This window comes from Pseudophryne corroboree, chromosome 4 (assembly GCF_028390025.1).
Source record: "Pseudophryne corroboree isolate aPseCor3 chromosome 4, aPseCor3.hap2, whole genome shotgun sequence".
In the NCBI taxonomy this organism is placed as follows: Eukaryota; Metazoa; Chordata; class Amphibia; order Anura; family Myobatrachidae; genus Pseudophryne; species Pseudophryne corroboree.
This window is the reverse complement of record NC_086447.1, coordinates 929,089,675-929,106,178: the sequence shown is the minus strand read 5'-3', so window position 1 is coordinate 929,106,178 and position 16,504 is coordinate 929,089,675. Positions and strand designations below refer to the sequence as shown.

The window sequence follows — 16,504 nt, the reverse complement described above, 5'->3', positions numbered from 1 at the left end:
CACCTTAGGGAGAAAATGCGGACGAGTCCTCAGTTCTGCCCTGTCCGAATGGAAAATCAGATATGGGCTTTTGTAAGATAAAGCTGCCAATTCTGACACTCTCCTGGCAGAAGCCAGGGCTAGAAGCATGGTCACTTTCCAAGTGAGATATTTCAAATCCACCTTATTTAGTGGTTCAAACCAATGAGATTTTAGAAAATCCAAAACCACATTGAGATCCCACGGTGCCACTGGAGGCACCACAGGGGGCTGTATATGCAGCACTCCCTTAACAAAGGTCTGGACTTCAGGGACTGAAGCCAATTCTTTTTGAAAGAAAATCGACAGGGCCGAAATTTGAACCTTAATAGATCCCAATTTGAGACCCATAGACAATCCTGATTGCAGGAAATGTAGGAATCGACCCAGTTGAAATTCCTCCGTCGGAGCACTCCGATCTTCGCACCACGCAACATATTTTCGCCAAATTCGGTGATAATGTTGCACGGTTACTTCCTTCCTTGCTTTAATCAAAGTAGGAATGACTTCTTCCGGCATGCCTTTTTCCTTTAGGATCCGGCGTTCAACCGCCATGCCGTCAAACGCAGCCGCGGTAAGTCTTGAAACAGACAGGGACCCTGCTGAAGCAAGTCCCTCCTTAGAGGTAGAGGCCACGGATCTTCCGTGATCATCTCTTGAAGTTCCGGGTACCAAGTCCTTCTTGGCCAATCCGGAACCACTAGTATCGTTCTTACGCCTCTTTGCCGTATAATTCTCAATACTTTTGGTATGAGAGGCAGAGGAGGAAACACATACACCGACTGGTACACCCAAGGCGTTACCAGCGCGTCCACAGCTATTGCCTGCGGATCTCTTGACCTGGCGCAATACCTGTCCAGTTTTTTGTTGAGGCGAGACGCCATCATGTCCACCATTGGTCTTTCCCAACGGGTTAGCATGTGGAAGACTTCTGGATGAAGTCCCCACTCTCCCGGGTGAAGATCGTGTCTGCTGAGGAAGTCTGCTTCCCAGTTGTCCACTCCCGGGATGAACACTGCTGACAGTGCTATCACATGATTCTCTGCCCAGCGAAGAATCCTTGCAGCTTCTGCCATTGCACTCCTGCTTCTTGTGCCGCCCTGTCTGTTCACATGGGCGACTGCCGTGATGTTGTCCGACTGGATCAACACCGGTTTTCCCTGAAGCAGAGGTTCTGCCTGGCTTAGAGCATTGTATATTGCTCTTAGTTCCAGAATGTTTATGTGAAGAGACGTTTCCAGGCTTGTCCATACTCCCTGGAAGTTTCTTCCTTGTGTGACTGCTCCCCAGCCTCTCAGGCTGGCGTCCGTGGTCACCAGGATCCAATCCTGTATGCCGAATCTGCGGCCCTCCAATAGATGAGGACTCTGCAACCACCACAGAAGAGACACCCGTGTCCTTGGAGACAGGGTTATCCGTAGGTGCATCTGAAGATGCGACCCTGACCATTTGTCCAACAGATCCCTTTGGAAAATTCTTGCGTGGAATCTGCCGAATGGAATTGCTTCGTAAGAAGCCACCATTTTTCCCAGGACTCTTGTGCATTGATGTACAGACACCTTTCCTGGTTTTAGGAGGTTCCTGACAAGCTCGGATAACTCCTTGGCTTTTTCCTCCGGGAGAAAAACCTTTTTCTGAACCGTGTCCAGAATCATCCCTAGGAACAACAGACGAGTTGTCGGCATTAACTGGGATTTTGGAATATTCAGAATCCACCCGTGCTGTTTTAGCACTTCTTGAGACAGTGCTAATCCCATCTCTAGCTGTTCTCTGGACCTCGCCCTTATTAGGAGATCGTCCAAGTATGGGATAATTAATACGCCTTTTCTTCGAAGAAGAATCATCATCTCGGCCATTACCTTTGTAAAGATCCGAGGTGCCGTGGACAATCCGAACGGCAGCGTCTGAAACTGATAGTGACAGTTTTGTACAACGAACCTGAGGTACCCCTGGTGTGAGGGGTAAATTGGAACGTGGAGATACGCATCCTTGATGTCCAAGGATACCATAAAGTCCCCCTCTTCCAGGTTCGCTATCACTGCTCTGAGTGACTCCATCTTGAACTTGAACTTCTTTATGTACAGGTTCAAGGACTTCAGATTTAGAATAGGCCTTACCGAGCCATCCGGCTTCGGTACCACAAAAAGAGTGGAATAATACCCCTTCCCTTGTTGTAGAAGAGGTACCTTGACTATCACCTGCTGAGAGTACAGCTTGTGAATGGCTTCCAAAACCGTCTCCCTTTCGGAGGGGGACGTTGGTAAAGCAGACTTCAGGAAACGGCGAGGTGGATCTGTCTCTAATTCCAACCTGTACCCTTGAGATATTATCTGCAGGATCCAGGGATCTACCTGCGAGTGAGCCCACTGCGCGCTGTAATTTTTGAGACGACCGCCCACCGTCCCCGAGTCCGCTTGAGAAGCCCCAGCGTCATGCTGAGGCTTTTGTAGAAGCCGGGGAGGGCTTCTGTTCCTGGGAAGGAGCTGCGTGTTGCTGTCTCTTCCCTCGACCTTTGCCTCGTGGCAGATATGAATAGCCCTTTGCTCTCTTATTTTTAAAGGAACGAAAGGGCTGCGGTTGAAAAGTCGGTGCCTTTTTCTGTTGGGGAGTGACTTGAGGTAGAAAGGTGGATTTCCCGGCTGTAGCCGTGGCCACCAAATCTGATAGACCGACTCCAAATAACTCCTCCCCTTTATACGGCAAAACTTCCATATGCCGTTTTGAATCCGCATCGCCTGTCCACTGTCGCGTCCATAAAGCTCTTCTGGCCGAAATGGACATAGCACTTACCCGTGATGCCAGTGTGCAGATATCCCTCTGTGCATCACGCATATAAAGAAATGCATCCTTTATTTGTTCTAACGACAGTAAAATATTGTCCCTGTCCAGGGTATCAATATTTTCAATCAGGGACTCTGACCAAACTACCCCAGCACTGCCCATCCAGGCAGTCGCTACAGCTGGTCGTAGTATAACACCTGCATGTGTGTATATACTTTTTTGGATATTTTCCATCCTCCTATCTGATGGATCTTTAAGTGCGGCCGTCTCAGGAGAGGGTAACGCCACTTGTTTAGATAAGCGTGTTAGCGCCTTGTCCACCCTAGGAGGTGTTTCCCAGCGCTCCCTAACCTCTGGCGGGAAAGGGTATAATGCCAATAATTTCTTTGAAATTATCAGCTTTTTATCAGGGGCAACCCACGCTTCATTACACACGTCATTTAATTCTTCTGATTCAGGAAAAACTATAGGTAGTTTTTTCATACCCCACATAATACCCTGTTTAGTGGTACCTGTAGTATCAGCTAAATGTAACGCCTCCTTCATTGCCAAAATCATATAACGTGTGGCCCTACTGGAAAATACGGTTGATTCGTCACCGTCACCACTGGAGTCATCGCCTGTGTCTGTGTCGACCGACTGAGGCAAAGGGCGTTTCACAGCCCCTGACGGTGTTTGAGTCGCCTGGACAGGCACTAATTGATTGTCCGGCCGCCTCATGTCGTCAAACGACTGCTTTAGCGTGTTGACACTATCCCGTAGTTCCATAAATAAAGGCATCCATTCTGGTGTCGACTCCCTAGGGGGTGACATCCTCATATTTGGCAATTGCTCCGCCTCCACACCAATATCGTCCTCATACATGTCGACACACACGTACCGACACACAGCAGACACACAGGGAATGCTCCTAACGAAGACAGGACCCACTAGCCCTTTGGGGAGACAGAGGGAGAGTTTGCCAGCACACACCAAAAGCGCTATATATATATCAGGGATAGCCTTATAATGAGTGCTCCCTTATAGCTGCTTTGTTATATCAAAATATCGCCATAAATGTGCCCCCCCCTCTCTGTTTTACCCTGTTTCTGTAGTGCAGTGCAGGGGAGAGACTTGGGAGCCGTCCTGACCAGCGGAGCTGTGAGAGGAAATGGCGCCGTGTGCTGAGGAGATAGGCCCCGCCCCTTTTCTGGCGGGCTCGTCTCCCGCTATTTAGAAAAATTAGGCAGGGGTTAAATATCTCCATATAGCCTCTAGGGCTATATGTGAGGTATTTTTAGCCTTTATAGGTAATCATTTGCCTCCCAGGGCGCCCCCCTCCCAGCGCCCTGCACCCTCAGTGACTGCCGTGTGAAGTGTGCTGAGAGGAAAATGGCGCACAGCTGCAGTGCTGTGCGCTACCTTTTGAAGACTGCAGGAGTCTTCAGCCGCCGATTCTGGACCTCTTCTGACTTCAGCATCTGCAAGGGGGCCGGCGGCGTGGCTCCGGTGACCATCCAGGCTGTACCTGTGATCGTCCCTCTGGAGCTTGATGTCCAGTAGCCAAGAAGCCAATCCATCCTGCACGCAGGTGAGTTGACTCCTTCTCCCCTCAGTCCCTCGCTGCAGTGATCCTGTTGCCAGCAGGAATCACTGTAAAATAAAAAACCTAGCTAAACTTTTTCTAAGCAGCTCTTTAGGAGAGCCACCTAGATTGCACCCTTCTCGGCCGGGCACAAAAATCTAACTGGAGTCTGGAGGAGGGTCATAGGGGGAGGAGCCAGTGCACACCACCTGATCTGAAAAAGCTTTACTTTTTGTGCCCTGTCTCCTGCGGAGCCGCTATTCCCCATGGTCCTTTCAGGAACCCCAGCATCCACTAGGACGATAGAGTATATATATATATATATATATATATATATATATATATATATATATATATATATATATATATATAGAACCCTGACGCACTTATCCCCCTTCAGGGTACAGAATATAGGGATAGCAATATGTATGAGATACACGGAATAGGAACCACACAGCAGCTATAGGCACACACGGGTTCACTACGGATTGCCGGCGGTCGGGCTCCCGGCGACCAGCATACCGGTGCCGGGAGCCCGACCGCCGGCTTACCGACAGTGTGGCGAGCGCAAATGAGCCCCTTGCGGGCTACGGTGGCGCGCTACGCGCGACACACTATTTTATTCTCCCTCCAGGGGGGTCGTGGACCCCCACGAGGGAGAATAAGTGTCGGTATGCCGGCTGTCGGGATCCCGGCGCCGGTATACTGTGCGCCGGGATCCTGACAGCCGGCATACTGAAGACCACCCGCACACACAGTCACATGTACAATGCAGAAATTATTACAAACAATAAAACTGGGAATCAGTACGAGATCCCGCCGGACGCGATTTCGGCGGTCGGAATACTGACACCGGGATCCCAACCGGCACAATCCCAACAGGGGGGCGAGCGCAACGCAGCCCTTTGTGGGCTCGCTGCACTTGCCACGCTGCGGGCACTAATTTATTCTCCCCTCTATGGGTGTCGTGGACACCCACAGAGGGAGAATATGTCGGGATTGTGCCGGTTGGGATCCCGGTGGCGGTATTCCAATCGCCGGGATCCCGTCCGGCGAGATCTTGACCGCATCCCTAAAACTGCACTGGACTAGCAATACTAAGTAAATCTATGTATGTATACAGATATAACAATGCACAGTTAACACTGAATGTATATCACCGGATCTTGTACTAAATATCCCTGTAGTAATGCACTTGTTCTTAACTAACACTGTCTAAATAACATGTAGAATACTTAAGTGTCCTGTAAATGCACAGCGCTGATGATGCAGGCGGCTTTACAGAGGAGACATCACCCAGCAGTCCCAGGATCAGCGCAGCTGTGTGTAATGGCGCCCAGACGCTGACAGGGAGTGAGGGAGACAGAGAGATGCAGCTCCAGGGCGGGAACATCTGCTGTAGATGGTGCCTGGGGCTGGGGGAGGGGCTACAGGTCAGCGCCTTATCCCCTCTGCTGGACTTCACCACTGAGTACTACGGGGCCCATACTAAACGGATTTTAGTAAATCTGACCTGTGCCCCTTGTCCTGGTGGATATAGGGGGGTCCCTGCAGGGCCACAGTGTCTGCGATAGTGGCGCGATCAGTCTCTGGAGACCGCGCCGGATCGCGATTTCGATGGGTACCACCTGGGGGACCCTCTTACCTCCTCCCGATGGTGCGGACACGCGATACAGGAGAGCAGCGGCGGTATGTATGCCTGATGGGACCGGCGGGCCTCCGCTGTAAGTACCTGGCAACCAGGGTGCGGGAGTATGCAGCGCCGCTGGGGGAGGTGAGGGAGCAGCAGCACGATATGTCCGTATGACATAAAGCATGTAGTGTCTGTGCTGCGGCCCTTGAAGTCTTCTTTCTTGTCAGAAAGCTTAGAGCAGCCCTCCCTGTTAGCGGTCTGCACTGCAGGCACCAACTTACAATCTGAGCTCCAGTGCCTGGAGTTGGGGGGATATAGAGGAGGAGGTGCAAGGCATCCTGGGAACAGTCAAAGCTTTATTCTGTTGGTGCCTCGGCTCAAGATCCAACTCTACACCCCAATGTTATTCCCTGTGGAACCCAGTGTACCCCGCTGCAGAAAAACGATTACATTCTCTACATCAGATTAGTCATCTAGAAATGTGATCGGGAACGTTATAGATTTGATATGGTCAGTGAATCCTCAGACACTGTAGCTTGTGCAAAGTGCATTATAGTGGCGGTATCCTGTGTGCGCTACTGTATCAGTGTGCGACACTGCAGCCCGTGTGCATATGTATATAGGGAAGTACTGTAGTTCCTTTACACTGCATTGCATGCATGCGACTGCTGAGCAAAGAGGAAGGGAGCGCCGCAGAGGGGATGAGGGGGGGCGGTGGATTCGCTCTGCTGCACTGGAGCGCTGCTCTCAGATAGGAGCATTGGATCACTGCGCACACCTTCCCTAAATGAGCGACTCCCTAGGACGGACCCAGCCAATCAGTGCTCACAGTCCATCTTCCTACTGTCACACATGGTAATCGTGGGGAGTATCACAGGAAGGAGACTCCGCCACAGTGTTCCACAGGCAACATGCTATTGGCCGTAACGGATACATATGTTTTGTCGATATTTTTTCATGCGACAGCCAAATGCTGACTGGACAATGCTGACGCAGCAGTAATGTGATTTAAAGCATGATAACCATGCCTGTATTTAAACGTTCAACATGATGCTTTACTATCTTATTTAAAGTTATAATGCTGACACGGTTAACATGCATTAATTCACATTAATAGTGTCGACATTTTCCGTTCGACTGCTTAAATGTCGACTAGTTCACTGCATTCCGGCCAGAACACAACAATCCAGCCAGTCTGTAGCACTTACACAGATTATAAAGGACGCTATTTCATACGATCATTTTCCAATGATTAGAAATTAATTTCCATTAACAATTAATCATCTGATACAAGAGATCACCCATTGATTATTTTTTAGTAAAGTCCGGCACTCCAGCTGCTGTGGAACTACACATCCCAGCATGTGCGCTGACACAGTTTTAGCATGCCCTAACAAGCAAATCTCCCAGGGCGTGCTGGGATGTGTAGTACCACAGCAGCTGGCGCCCTTGCCTACCCACGGCCTAGCCGGTTTTCTGCAAGACAAAATCGTAACAAAATACCAGTAGCTTCCCTTAATCAATGTATTCACCCATTATGTAACGTAAACTGAATAAAACAGTCAACAAGCCTGAATATATATCTGGGAAAAACTCTACGCGTTTCAATAACGGAATGACATGAAGCAGCGTACAAAAGACTATTTACAATTCAAGAAAGCCTCAATTATTATCCATATCTGCAATATGACATGACAGGACCAGAATTAGTGTGAATAACAGGCCATGCATTCATTTACACATCCAATAACCGCACGTCTTCCGAGCTGCGGGCAGACATAAAAGCCTGCTAATCTACTTTTCAAGTGAAACGTTTCTGGAGATTGATCTAACCTGGGGCACAGTACATTCTTTCCACCGCGCCGCTGTCACACGAATCTTCAACCTCCGTCCACCTGCTAAAATACGTTAGCTGGATGTGTCCTAAAAACAAAATGACAGGAGAAATCAAAACATGTTTCCCTTCCATTTTCTGTACAAGTGAACTGTAATTACTCTCCTTTCTAGCTAAAAACAGTATCATTAAGAATAATGGCATCATTAAGTACTAGAAGCTATTACAGTGGGTGAATTTGCAGCACTGATAATGAAGCTGGAGACAGGAAATGAAGATACTAATTACAAGATAAAACGCCTACTCAGTTAATTGGAAGCAACATCGGAATAGAAAGAAATGCATTTGCAAAAGTTCCTGACCTCTATCATTCAATAAGATGTTGTTTGGGTTCAAATCGCGACACACAATTCCTTCTCGATGTATGGCGTCAAGGGCTGTAACTATTTCAGCAGCCCACCTCCGGATGCAGGACTCGGGAATGAAGAAGTGTGAAGCTTCAGACAGTTTTGCATCCAGCTCCTGAAATATTTTATGTATCTCCCCAGCTTCTCGTTGCTCTCTCCACCCCTCACAAATTTCATCAGTGTCCTCAATTTTGATCTGAAGTTGCATTAGGTTGGCGGCCAGCTCACTGCGAGGTCCAGAGGTGGACGACTGGTGGGTATCACGAAGAGCGAAAAGCTCGTTGACACCTGAAAATTGTTCATGTGTCTGCGAGGCTTCCAAAACAGAAGGATTATCAGATGCAGAGGGAGAAGATGATTGGCCAAACATAGGTTCTTCAGGCTTTAAATCTAGGCCACTGGAATCAACAGGAAAGGCCTTTTCATCAGTGATCGGACATAGCGTTATGCATTGGGATGGGTGTGAATATTCTTCAACCAAAGGCAGGTTCTCCTGTGGTCCAGTCAGTTGATCCAAACTACTTTTTACTTGCAAGACATCAGGAGTTTCCAGAAGCTTGCAGTCCATGACATCACTTTCCAGGTAAACATTCTTCAAGCTTTGTTCCAGGTCCACTGGTTCTGCACCGGGCAGATTTACCAGCAAATCTGGCCTTCCCTCATCAATGCTACTATCTATATCAATAGCAGCATCTTTGAGAGATATGACTGGGACAGAATCATTAGACCCTCGGCTCATAGTGTCATGACGGTCTACACTTGGCTTGTGAACAACTAAGCTTTGAGTCTCACAGTCAACATCATCATCCTCTTGAAATGGAGAAATTGGTTTGAAGGACTCTGACTTTAGGCCGTAGGCTTTATCAACAAAATCACCACCCAGCAAGTCACTGGTGCTCTCCCGGCTATCTATCCTGAAGAATTCCATTGGGCTGTTCCTGGATTTGCTCAACATATCGGCCATCTCCACTGGCCCCACTGTATCCTGTTCGCTGGTTTCTTTCAATAATTGCAATTCCTCGAAGGCGAGCGTAGAGCCGAGGTTACTGAATGTGCCCGGGAGTGGTTTTTGCATTAGATCTAAATCTTTGACGCTGTTCCCATCTCCTAGTTTAAGCAAGGGGTCATCGCTCAAACCTTCGGGCTCAATTTTCTCCTGCCCGTATTCTTTGCATAGGGTTAAATAGCTTGTGGTACATTCCTCTTCCGAACTGGAGGCAGAGTCAGCCCATTTCAGAGGACTTTCCCGTCCTTCCTCATCCTGCGTGCTGCTGTCTTCTTGAGAGCTTAGAGTCAGGCTACCCTGCAACGGACGAACCGAGAGAAACCGGTTCCCGATGTTGCTTTCCCGAGACTCGACACTATTTCCTGGACACGGAGCAAGATGTTTTAGGTCTTCAATTGAGTGAGAACTTTTCGCCAGAGGGACATCAAAGCTACCTTCTGTGCTCCTGCTTAAAAACTTACTTAAGTAGGACCATAATTTCCCACCTGCAATTACAAAAAAGAAACGCTGAAATTAAATATGATTATTCATATGCAAATAGCAGAGATTTCACATATGCCATATTGCTAGCACAGTAATGAAAACGATCATTGCACACATCCACTTAGTACCTCATTTACCAGTATGGTTGCTGCATTTTGTAAACACGTTAACCTGAGATTACATTTTCAAATGAGCTTTGATCAGGTATGAATACCAAAACGAAAAGCAGAAAATACAACACGATTAAAAAAAAATAATGTATAAAAAAAATCTTAGGTCAACAGAATATAATACAGAATGTCAACCACCATTGCTACACATAATGCAACAACAATGAACAGTAACTAGAAAATACCGTATAGCGGTATACCGTGAAAGAAAATTATTTTTAGTAAATGTTCATTTAAAGTGGATGAACGCTAAAAGCACAACGCAGACGCTCAGCTATCATTGGGCCAAAGACCAATCACAAAACAGCTTTTGGCCACATCCATGGAGAGAAGCGGAGGGGTGGGGGTATTGGACTATATACATACACATCCATGGAGATCCAGGCACCACCAACATGTAGAGAATCTTCCCAATGACCAACCCAGGCATTAGAGGCACTGCAGTCAGGCCATTTTAATTTTAGTTTAGTTGATTTGAAGTATGTCCAAGGAGTCTTAAATGTGAAATGGTACAGGGTGCTGTGCAGTCTATTATGTCCTGATTGTACGATATCTACCTCTGACCTTTGAGTGTAAGAGCTCTTACTATGCACTGCAGTACATGACAGGATCAGGTAAGTGTAACAAAGGGCTATATTAAATTATTCTAAAACAGACTGAACTGTGTTGACTGTATGACTACTCTTGTATGGTTGGGACTTACCAGTGTAAAAAAGTTCAAAGATGGGTCTGGTGTTAGGGGGTGACCCCAAATGTAGCACACACTTAGCATTCTTGGACATCAGATAATAAAAATTTCCTCTGCTGGACCAAACAACAGGATTCTCTCCACCTGAAACATTATTATTACATAACGCCCTTGGGTTGGAGTCTTGGTCTTCATGATTTATGCTCCACTATTAAACAGAATATCTGACCACCGCTGAAGACATGAGTTTGGGAGGAAGGCAGATCTTGCTCCCCTACCTGAGGAGGACACATCAATGCCTCGATATCTACATTGATTAAAGGGACAGCATACAAAACTTTAGAACATTGGTACTGCACCCCTGACAGGTAGTTGAGCTGTTTGAGGAGATGAGGTCATGGAGGAACTTGGTGGATCTGCCCCAAGACATTCTTGTTTTATGATCAGTTCCACAGACTACTGAACTCCATGATGGCAGCTCCTATACCCATGGCCCTAGGGATATTCCTCCTTTCTCATCTTCCACAATATCTTCCCAGACACTCCTTTGATCGGTGACATATTTCTCCTTTTTCTCTCACAATCTCTGCCAAACCCAGTGTCCTGGATCCAAGGTTTCTTCTTTCCCTGGTCTTTCGTCCTTCATTCTTATTACTAATTATGTGTGATTCCATCATCCCTTCCCTGTTCTCTCCCCATACCTTTATTTCTTACATAAAAGAATAGGTCCTTGCATTTTGTATATATTTTTTTTCTGCTGTGGTACCTGTATATCATGTGTGATTTTTTTTTTAACATTAAGACAGATTTTGGCCTAACACAACACCTCACATTCCGAATCTCCCAACTGAGTGGTACATTTACTAAAGCTTCTAAAACTGAGAATTGGTGATGTTGACAATAGCAACCAATCATTGCCTTTTAGAAAATGACAGACAGCATCTGATTGGTTGCTACGGGCAACATCACAAATTCTCTGTTTTAGAAGCTTTAGTAAATGTAGCCCTAAGAATCACCCGGCTAGTACATCTGGCAGACTACGGGGTATCCTGGCGCTGCATTTTTTTTTTGCTGATCTGAATTCATACCCCCGGTGAAGCCGTAGTATACAGAATGATAAGCCTGGCTAAACTGTAAACGCAATGTGTTTCATTACACAAAACTATTATTACGGCGATATTCTATGTACACTGACCATCTCTTTACTATTGACGACCACTATAAATAATTAATCTAGTACAAGCTCTATAAAGATACAACCCCTTTAGAAGAACTCTATCATTGTATATAATATAGTTGTACTTGTATAGTTGTGTCTGAAATATAAGCATTTGCTGCATAAACTGTGCAGAACGTTCCCACCACAGGACACATTTAGCGCCATAATGTCTTTCTGGAGAACGTCAATGCTGCACCTGTCTTAAAACAGCAACCGGAATGATGTCCAAGGAAAAGTATTGCTTACCTGTGTGAAACAATCATTAGGGACCAAAAGGAATAAAGAGAAGGAAAGAAATAAACTCTCCTACTCCTCAATTAATATTAAAAATGTGTATGGTCACTGGATAAGAACAACAGTAAGGGGAAAAAAAAAGGAGATTCATCAATGAACTGGAACATCTAACAGTATCTTTATACTAGTGTTATATGCCTGTGCCCATAATCACAGTTTGGCATTAATTACGCACAAAGCAGGGATACTTCTGCCAAGCTGCAATCAATTCCAAATACAACACCGGCGACTGCCAGGAATCTTATTGGTGCTATATTTGAATAGATGGATTTTGTAATAGATATAGGAGAGAGGAGAAAGAGCCTCCAACAGCAAGATTTTTATATTTATTTGTAACTGCCGACACTACAGCAAGCTTCTATTATCAATAATAGTGATGTGCTGCCGACACAGATTTACATAGATGAAGCAGGGACGCTCAGATAGCATGCGGGCTTTGTAACAATTCTGCTTCTATGTATAATACAGTACACGACAATGCGGGACAGGTACTGTACGTGGGAGAGAAACATTTCTGCATCAATGGTCGTAACACTGAATTACGCATCAGGGTGGCAGAAACCGGAGGATTGGTATCATTGTAGGGAGTATGTAGGGGCCGATAGCACTTGAGGGGAGAGGGCCCTGCTCGTGAGAACTTACAGCCTAAAGTGGAGTGGCAGACAGACAGGTGTGACACAGATGGGGTAGACGGTGTGTCCTACATACATCTTGCCTCAATATCCCACGCAGCGGGAGATGCCTGGCGTGAGTAAGCTGACCGGTCCCGTGCAACTCCGTCAGTGTCGGGCATCTTTTGTTACTGAAAATGAGTCCTATTCGCATCACTGTGTGAAAAAGACGCACAAGCAGACTCTGCTGATTAAAACGATATGTGGCACGCCTATATTCTATGTGCGATCACACCTGTATCTGCATACGAAATTTTACGTTAGAGTGTTTTCTAGGAAAACAGCCACTGACACTAACGTAGCATTCCGTAGGCACACACAGTAACAGTCACACACAGAATATACGCATGCCGCATATAATTTTACTCAGCATAAGCTGCTTGTGTGTCTGATTCGTTTTGTGGATAAGATGCATTTTAATGGAAAAAGTCGCATGAAAAGATGCTCGGTGCTACAGAGTCACGCCACGTCATGACGTGACTAGAAGGGCTGTTTAACGTGCAGGGAGGCTAGATGTAAGTGGATATATTTGTGTGTGTGTGTGCATATTTTATATATATCTGTTTGTATATATATATATATATATATATATATATATATATATATATATATATACACACACACACATATACACAGAGAGAGAGACAGAGAGAGTTGAACCCTTTAATGCATGGAGGCCACTACAGTGGACGGCTTTTTTTTAAGGAATTATCTCCTATAGAAACTTCCTTTTTACATCACTAGTGCATGGTGTCCTCTTCTTAGGATTTCTACCAAACTTAGCAGGTGCGCCACCTAGTTGCAGCTTTTAATTCTTATAAATACAAAAAAAACAAAATATGGTATCCTGTCTTTAGCTCGATAACACTTAGGTCGACACTCATTAGGTCGACCACTATTGGTCAACATGCATTAGGTCGACCTTATCATAAGGTCGACGTGGCAAAGGTCGACATGAGTTTTTCACATTTGTTTTCATCTTTTTAAATTTTTCATACTTTACGATCCACATGGACTGCGATTGAGAATAGTAACCTGTGCCGAGCGCAGAAAGGCAACTTGCCCGAAGCATGGCGAGCAAAGCGAGGGGACACGGTGACCTAATTGGGATTCCCGGTCACTTTACAAAGAAAACGACACCCCAAAACTTTTTTTAAAAACCTCATGTCGACTTTTTTCCATGCCAACCTTTTCCATGTCTCAAACTAGTCACTGTCGACCAATAGTGGTTGACTTAATGACTGTCGACCTAGTTATTGTCGATCCAACGATCCAAAATACAACGGCTGAGAAAATTTCATCAGCACCGAGCACTTCAGAGATTTCTATAAAATGTTTTTTTAACACAGCAGGTAAAACTTAATTCAAGGATAGTAACGTTTAGGAAATAATATGGTAGAGGTTTTGATCAATTTGGTCTTTTTCACAGTTGATGTAAAATCATACAGTATATGTCCACTTCAGTGGACGTCACGCGATACAAAGATACATACTGCCTGCAAGACTTATTCTGGCATATAGGCCTAACCTAAATATATTCCTCATATAATAGCCATATACGCCGCCCAATATATTATATATATATATATATATATATATATATATATTTATTTATTTATTTTTTGACAGCAGATAGTCTTACAGGTATTATTATATGTTGTTTTATTTAAATTGTAAATTATTTCAAATTATTATCATTAGTAGCAGCTGTGGCAGTAGTGATGGATGCGTTATTGTGTAATATAACCTGCACATGGGGGGAGTGGATCTTGTATACCAGCGTGTGGCGATATACCTACACAGATGCAGCAACAGGAGACGGTACATTTCGAGTGTCCTATCACTTTCTTGATGTGATGTGTAAACGCATAACTACTGTATGAAAAAGGTCTGGTTTCAATGACAAGAATCAGTTGGATTTCAAAGCATCCATTGTTCAAGCATTGACCCGCACTGGCTCTATGGAGCAAAGTCGCAGAGAAGGACCAGGTGCGACACCACCTCCGTTGAAGCGCAGGCACCCCATGTAATCAGGTCCAGTGTGGGAAATTACTGGCCAAAACGTATGGATGTAAAACGTGCTAACAGGTAACACGGTGAAGCTTGCACACGTAACATCTGCATGCAGTGTCTCCAGCCTAGGTGTCCAGGGTACTTTTCCAACTTTCATACTATGGGCGGTATCAAATTAGCTGCAATGGTGCCGCAACCGCGAAAACCGATATTTATGCTGCACTTTTCATGGAGAAAATGGGCAATTACCAACTAGTGCCGGCATCAGAGGATGAGCGCCTGTTATCAGGGCTAATAGGACAGCCCCCCAGCGAATCAATTAGCTGCGGTAAATTACGGTTGCTAATTGGATACCGCCATATGTTAAAATCAGTTAAATTCAGTTTGTGAAAAAGGTTAACGTTCTAGGTGTGAAGCAAGCGCAGAAGTAAATGAAAATATTTGGAAAGTTCTGCTTCTTGATGAATATATATCCAGAAATAGGTGTAAAAAAAATTAACTGTTTTCAACTTAGAGGATTTTTTGTTTCTGGAGAAACAATACAGTAAGCAACGTGATAAAAACAAATTGGAACCATACCAGACATTTGTTTTTTCATTTTACCTAAAAACGTTCACGTTTAAAGTACTGTTCCTTGATAATAGGGCAATGCTTTATGTCGCAGATGCTTGATGTCCACTCAAGTGGCCACGTGTATAATGGCTTTAATTTTATGGTTTAAATAAACAAAACACCGTAAACCACTTTCTTAGAAGCAGCAGCGATAGCGCTGTAGGGTGATGAGGCGGTTATTACAAGTAGACGCCTCCTGCGGCAGTAGTGAACCAACCTGTGTCCTAGGATGCAGCATTGGATCACCGGACTCGTCACCGTGCAGCTTGCGGCACCATTGGCGCCGCGCAAGCCACCCGTCGCAGTCTTCCCTCCCCCTAAACGGTGGAGGTGTGTCACCACTGTCACAGAGGGAGGCCGTTGTGCCCCTGAAAAGGCATCAGACTGTCAATCCCTGGGAGTGACAGGGCACATACTGCCCTCTCCTCACATACACCGAAAAAGTTTTACGTAGCACAGGGTAACACTGTCTGGCTATTGCTGATGTACTAAACATGGACGCATGCAAGCAGAGGATACGCAAAGTGGCACACTGACACGGCGTTCTGATGCATTGGTATCGGGAGACCGGCGTTTAGGATAACGGAGGTCACCATACCAAGCCCGGGATCAAGGCTGCCAGAATGCCAGGGGATGGGGACGACAAAGACCACAAACATACAGCCAATGTCATTAAGAACTATCTTCAGCATAAAGAAGAACAAGGAGTCCTGGAAGTGATGATATGGCCCCCACGGAGCCCTGATCTGTACATCATCGAGTCTGTCTGGAATTACATGAAGAGACAGAAGGATTTGAGCAGGCTACATCCACAGAGGATCTGTGGTTAGTTCTCCAACCTCTAGACAGAGTTCCTTCAAAAACTGTGTGCAAGTGTACCTAGAAGAACTGATGCGGTTTTGAAGGCAAAGGGTCGTCACACCTGATATTGAATTGATTTATATTTCTCTTCTGTTCATTCACTTTGCATTTTGATAATTGATAAAAATAAATTATTAACACCTCTATTTGTGTAGGCGTTTTTATTTTGCAGCATTTTTTCCACAACTGCCTAAAACTTTTGCATACTATATATATATATATATATATATATATATATATATATATATAT

The 16,504-nt window shown here is 45.4% G+C and overlaps 1 protein-coding gene across 1 annotated transcript in view; it reads right to left on the bottom strand.

Annotated features, from left to right (window-relative positions):
- RPS6KC1 (ribosomal protein S6 kinase C1) overlaps positions 1–16,504 on the bottom strand; it is a 315,485-nt gene that overhangs the window by 122,759 nt on the left and 176,222 nt on the right. Inside the window, exons 12-13 of the mRNA XM_063919063.1 lie at positions 8,193–9,728; positions 7,830–7,919 (exon numbers count right to left, since the gene is read on the bottom strand). Coding sequence (XP_063775133.1) covers positions 7,830–7,919; positions 8,193–9,728 — 1,626 coding nt within the window. The remainder of the gene's footprint in view (positions 1–7,829; positions 7,920–8,192; positions 9,729–16,504) is intronic.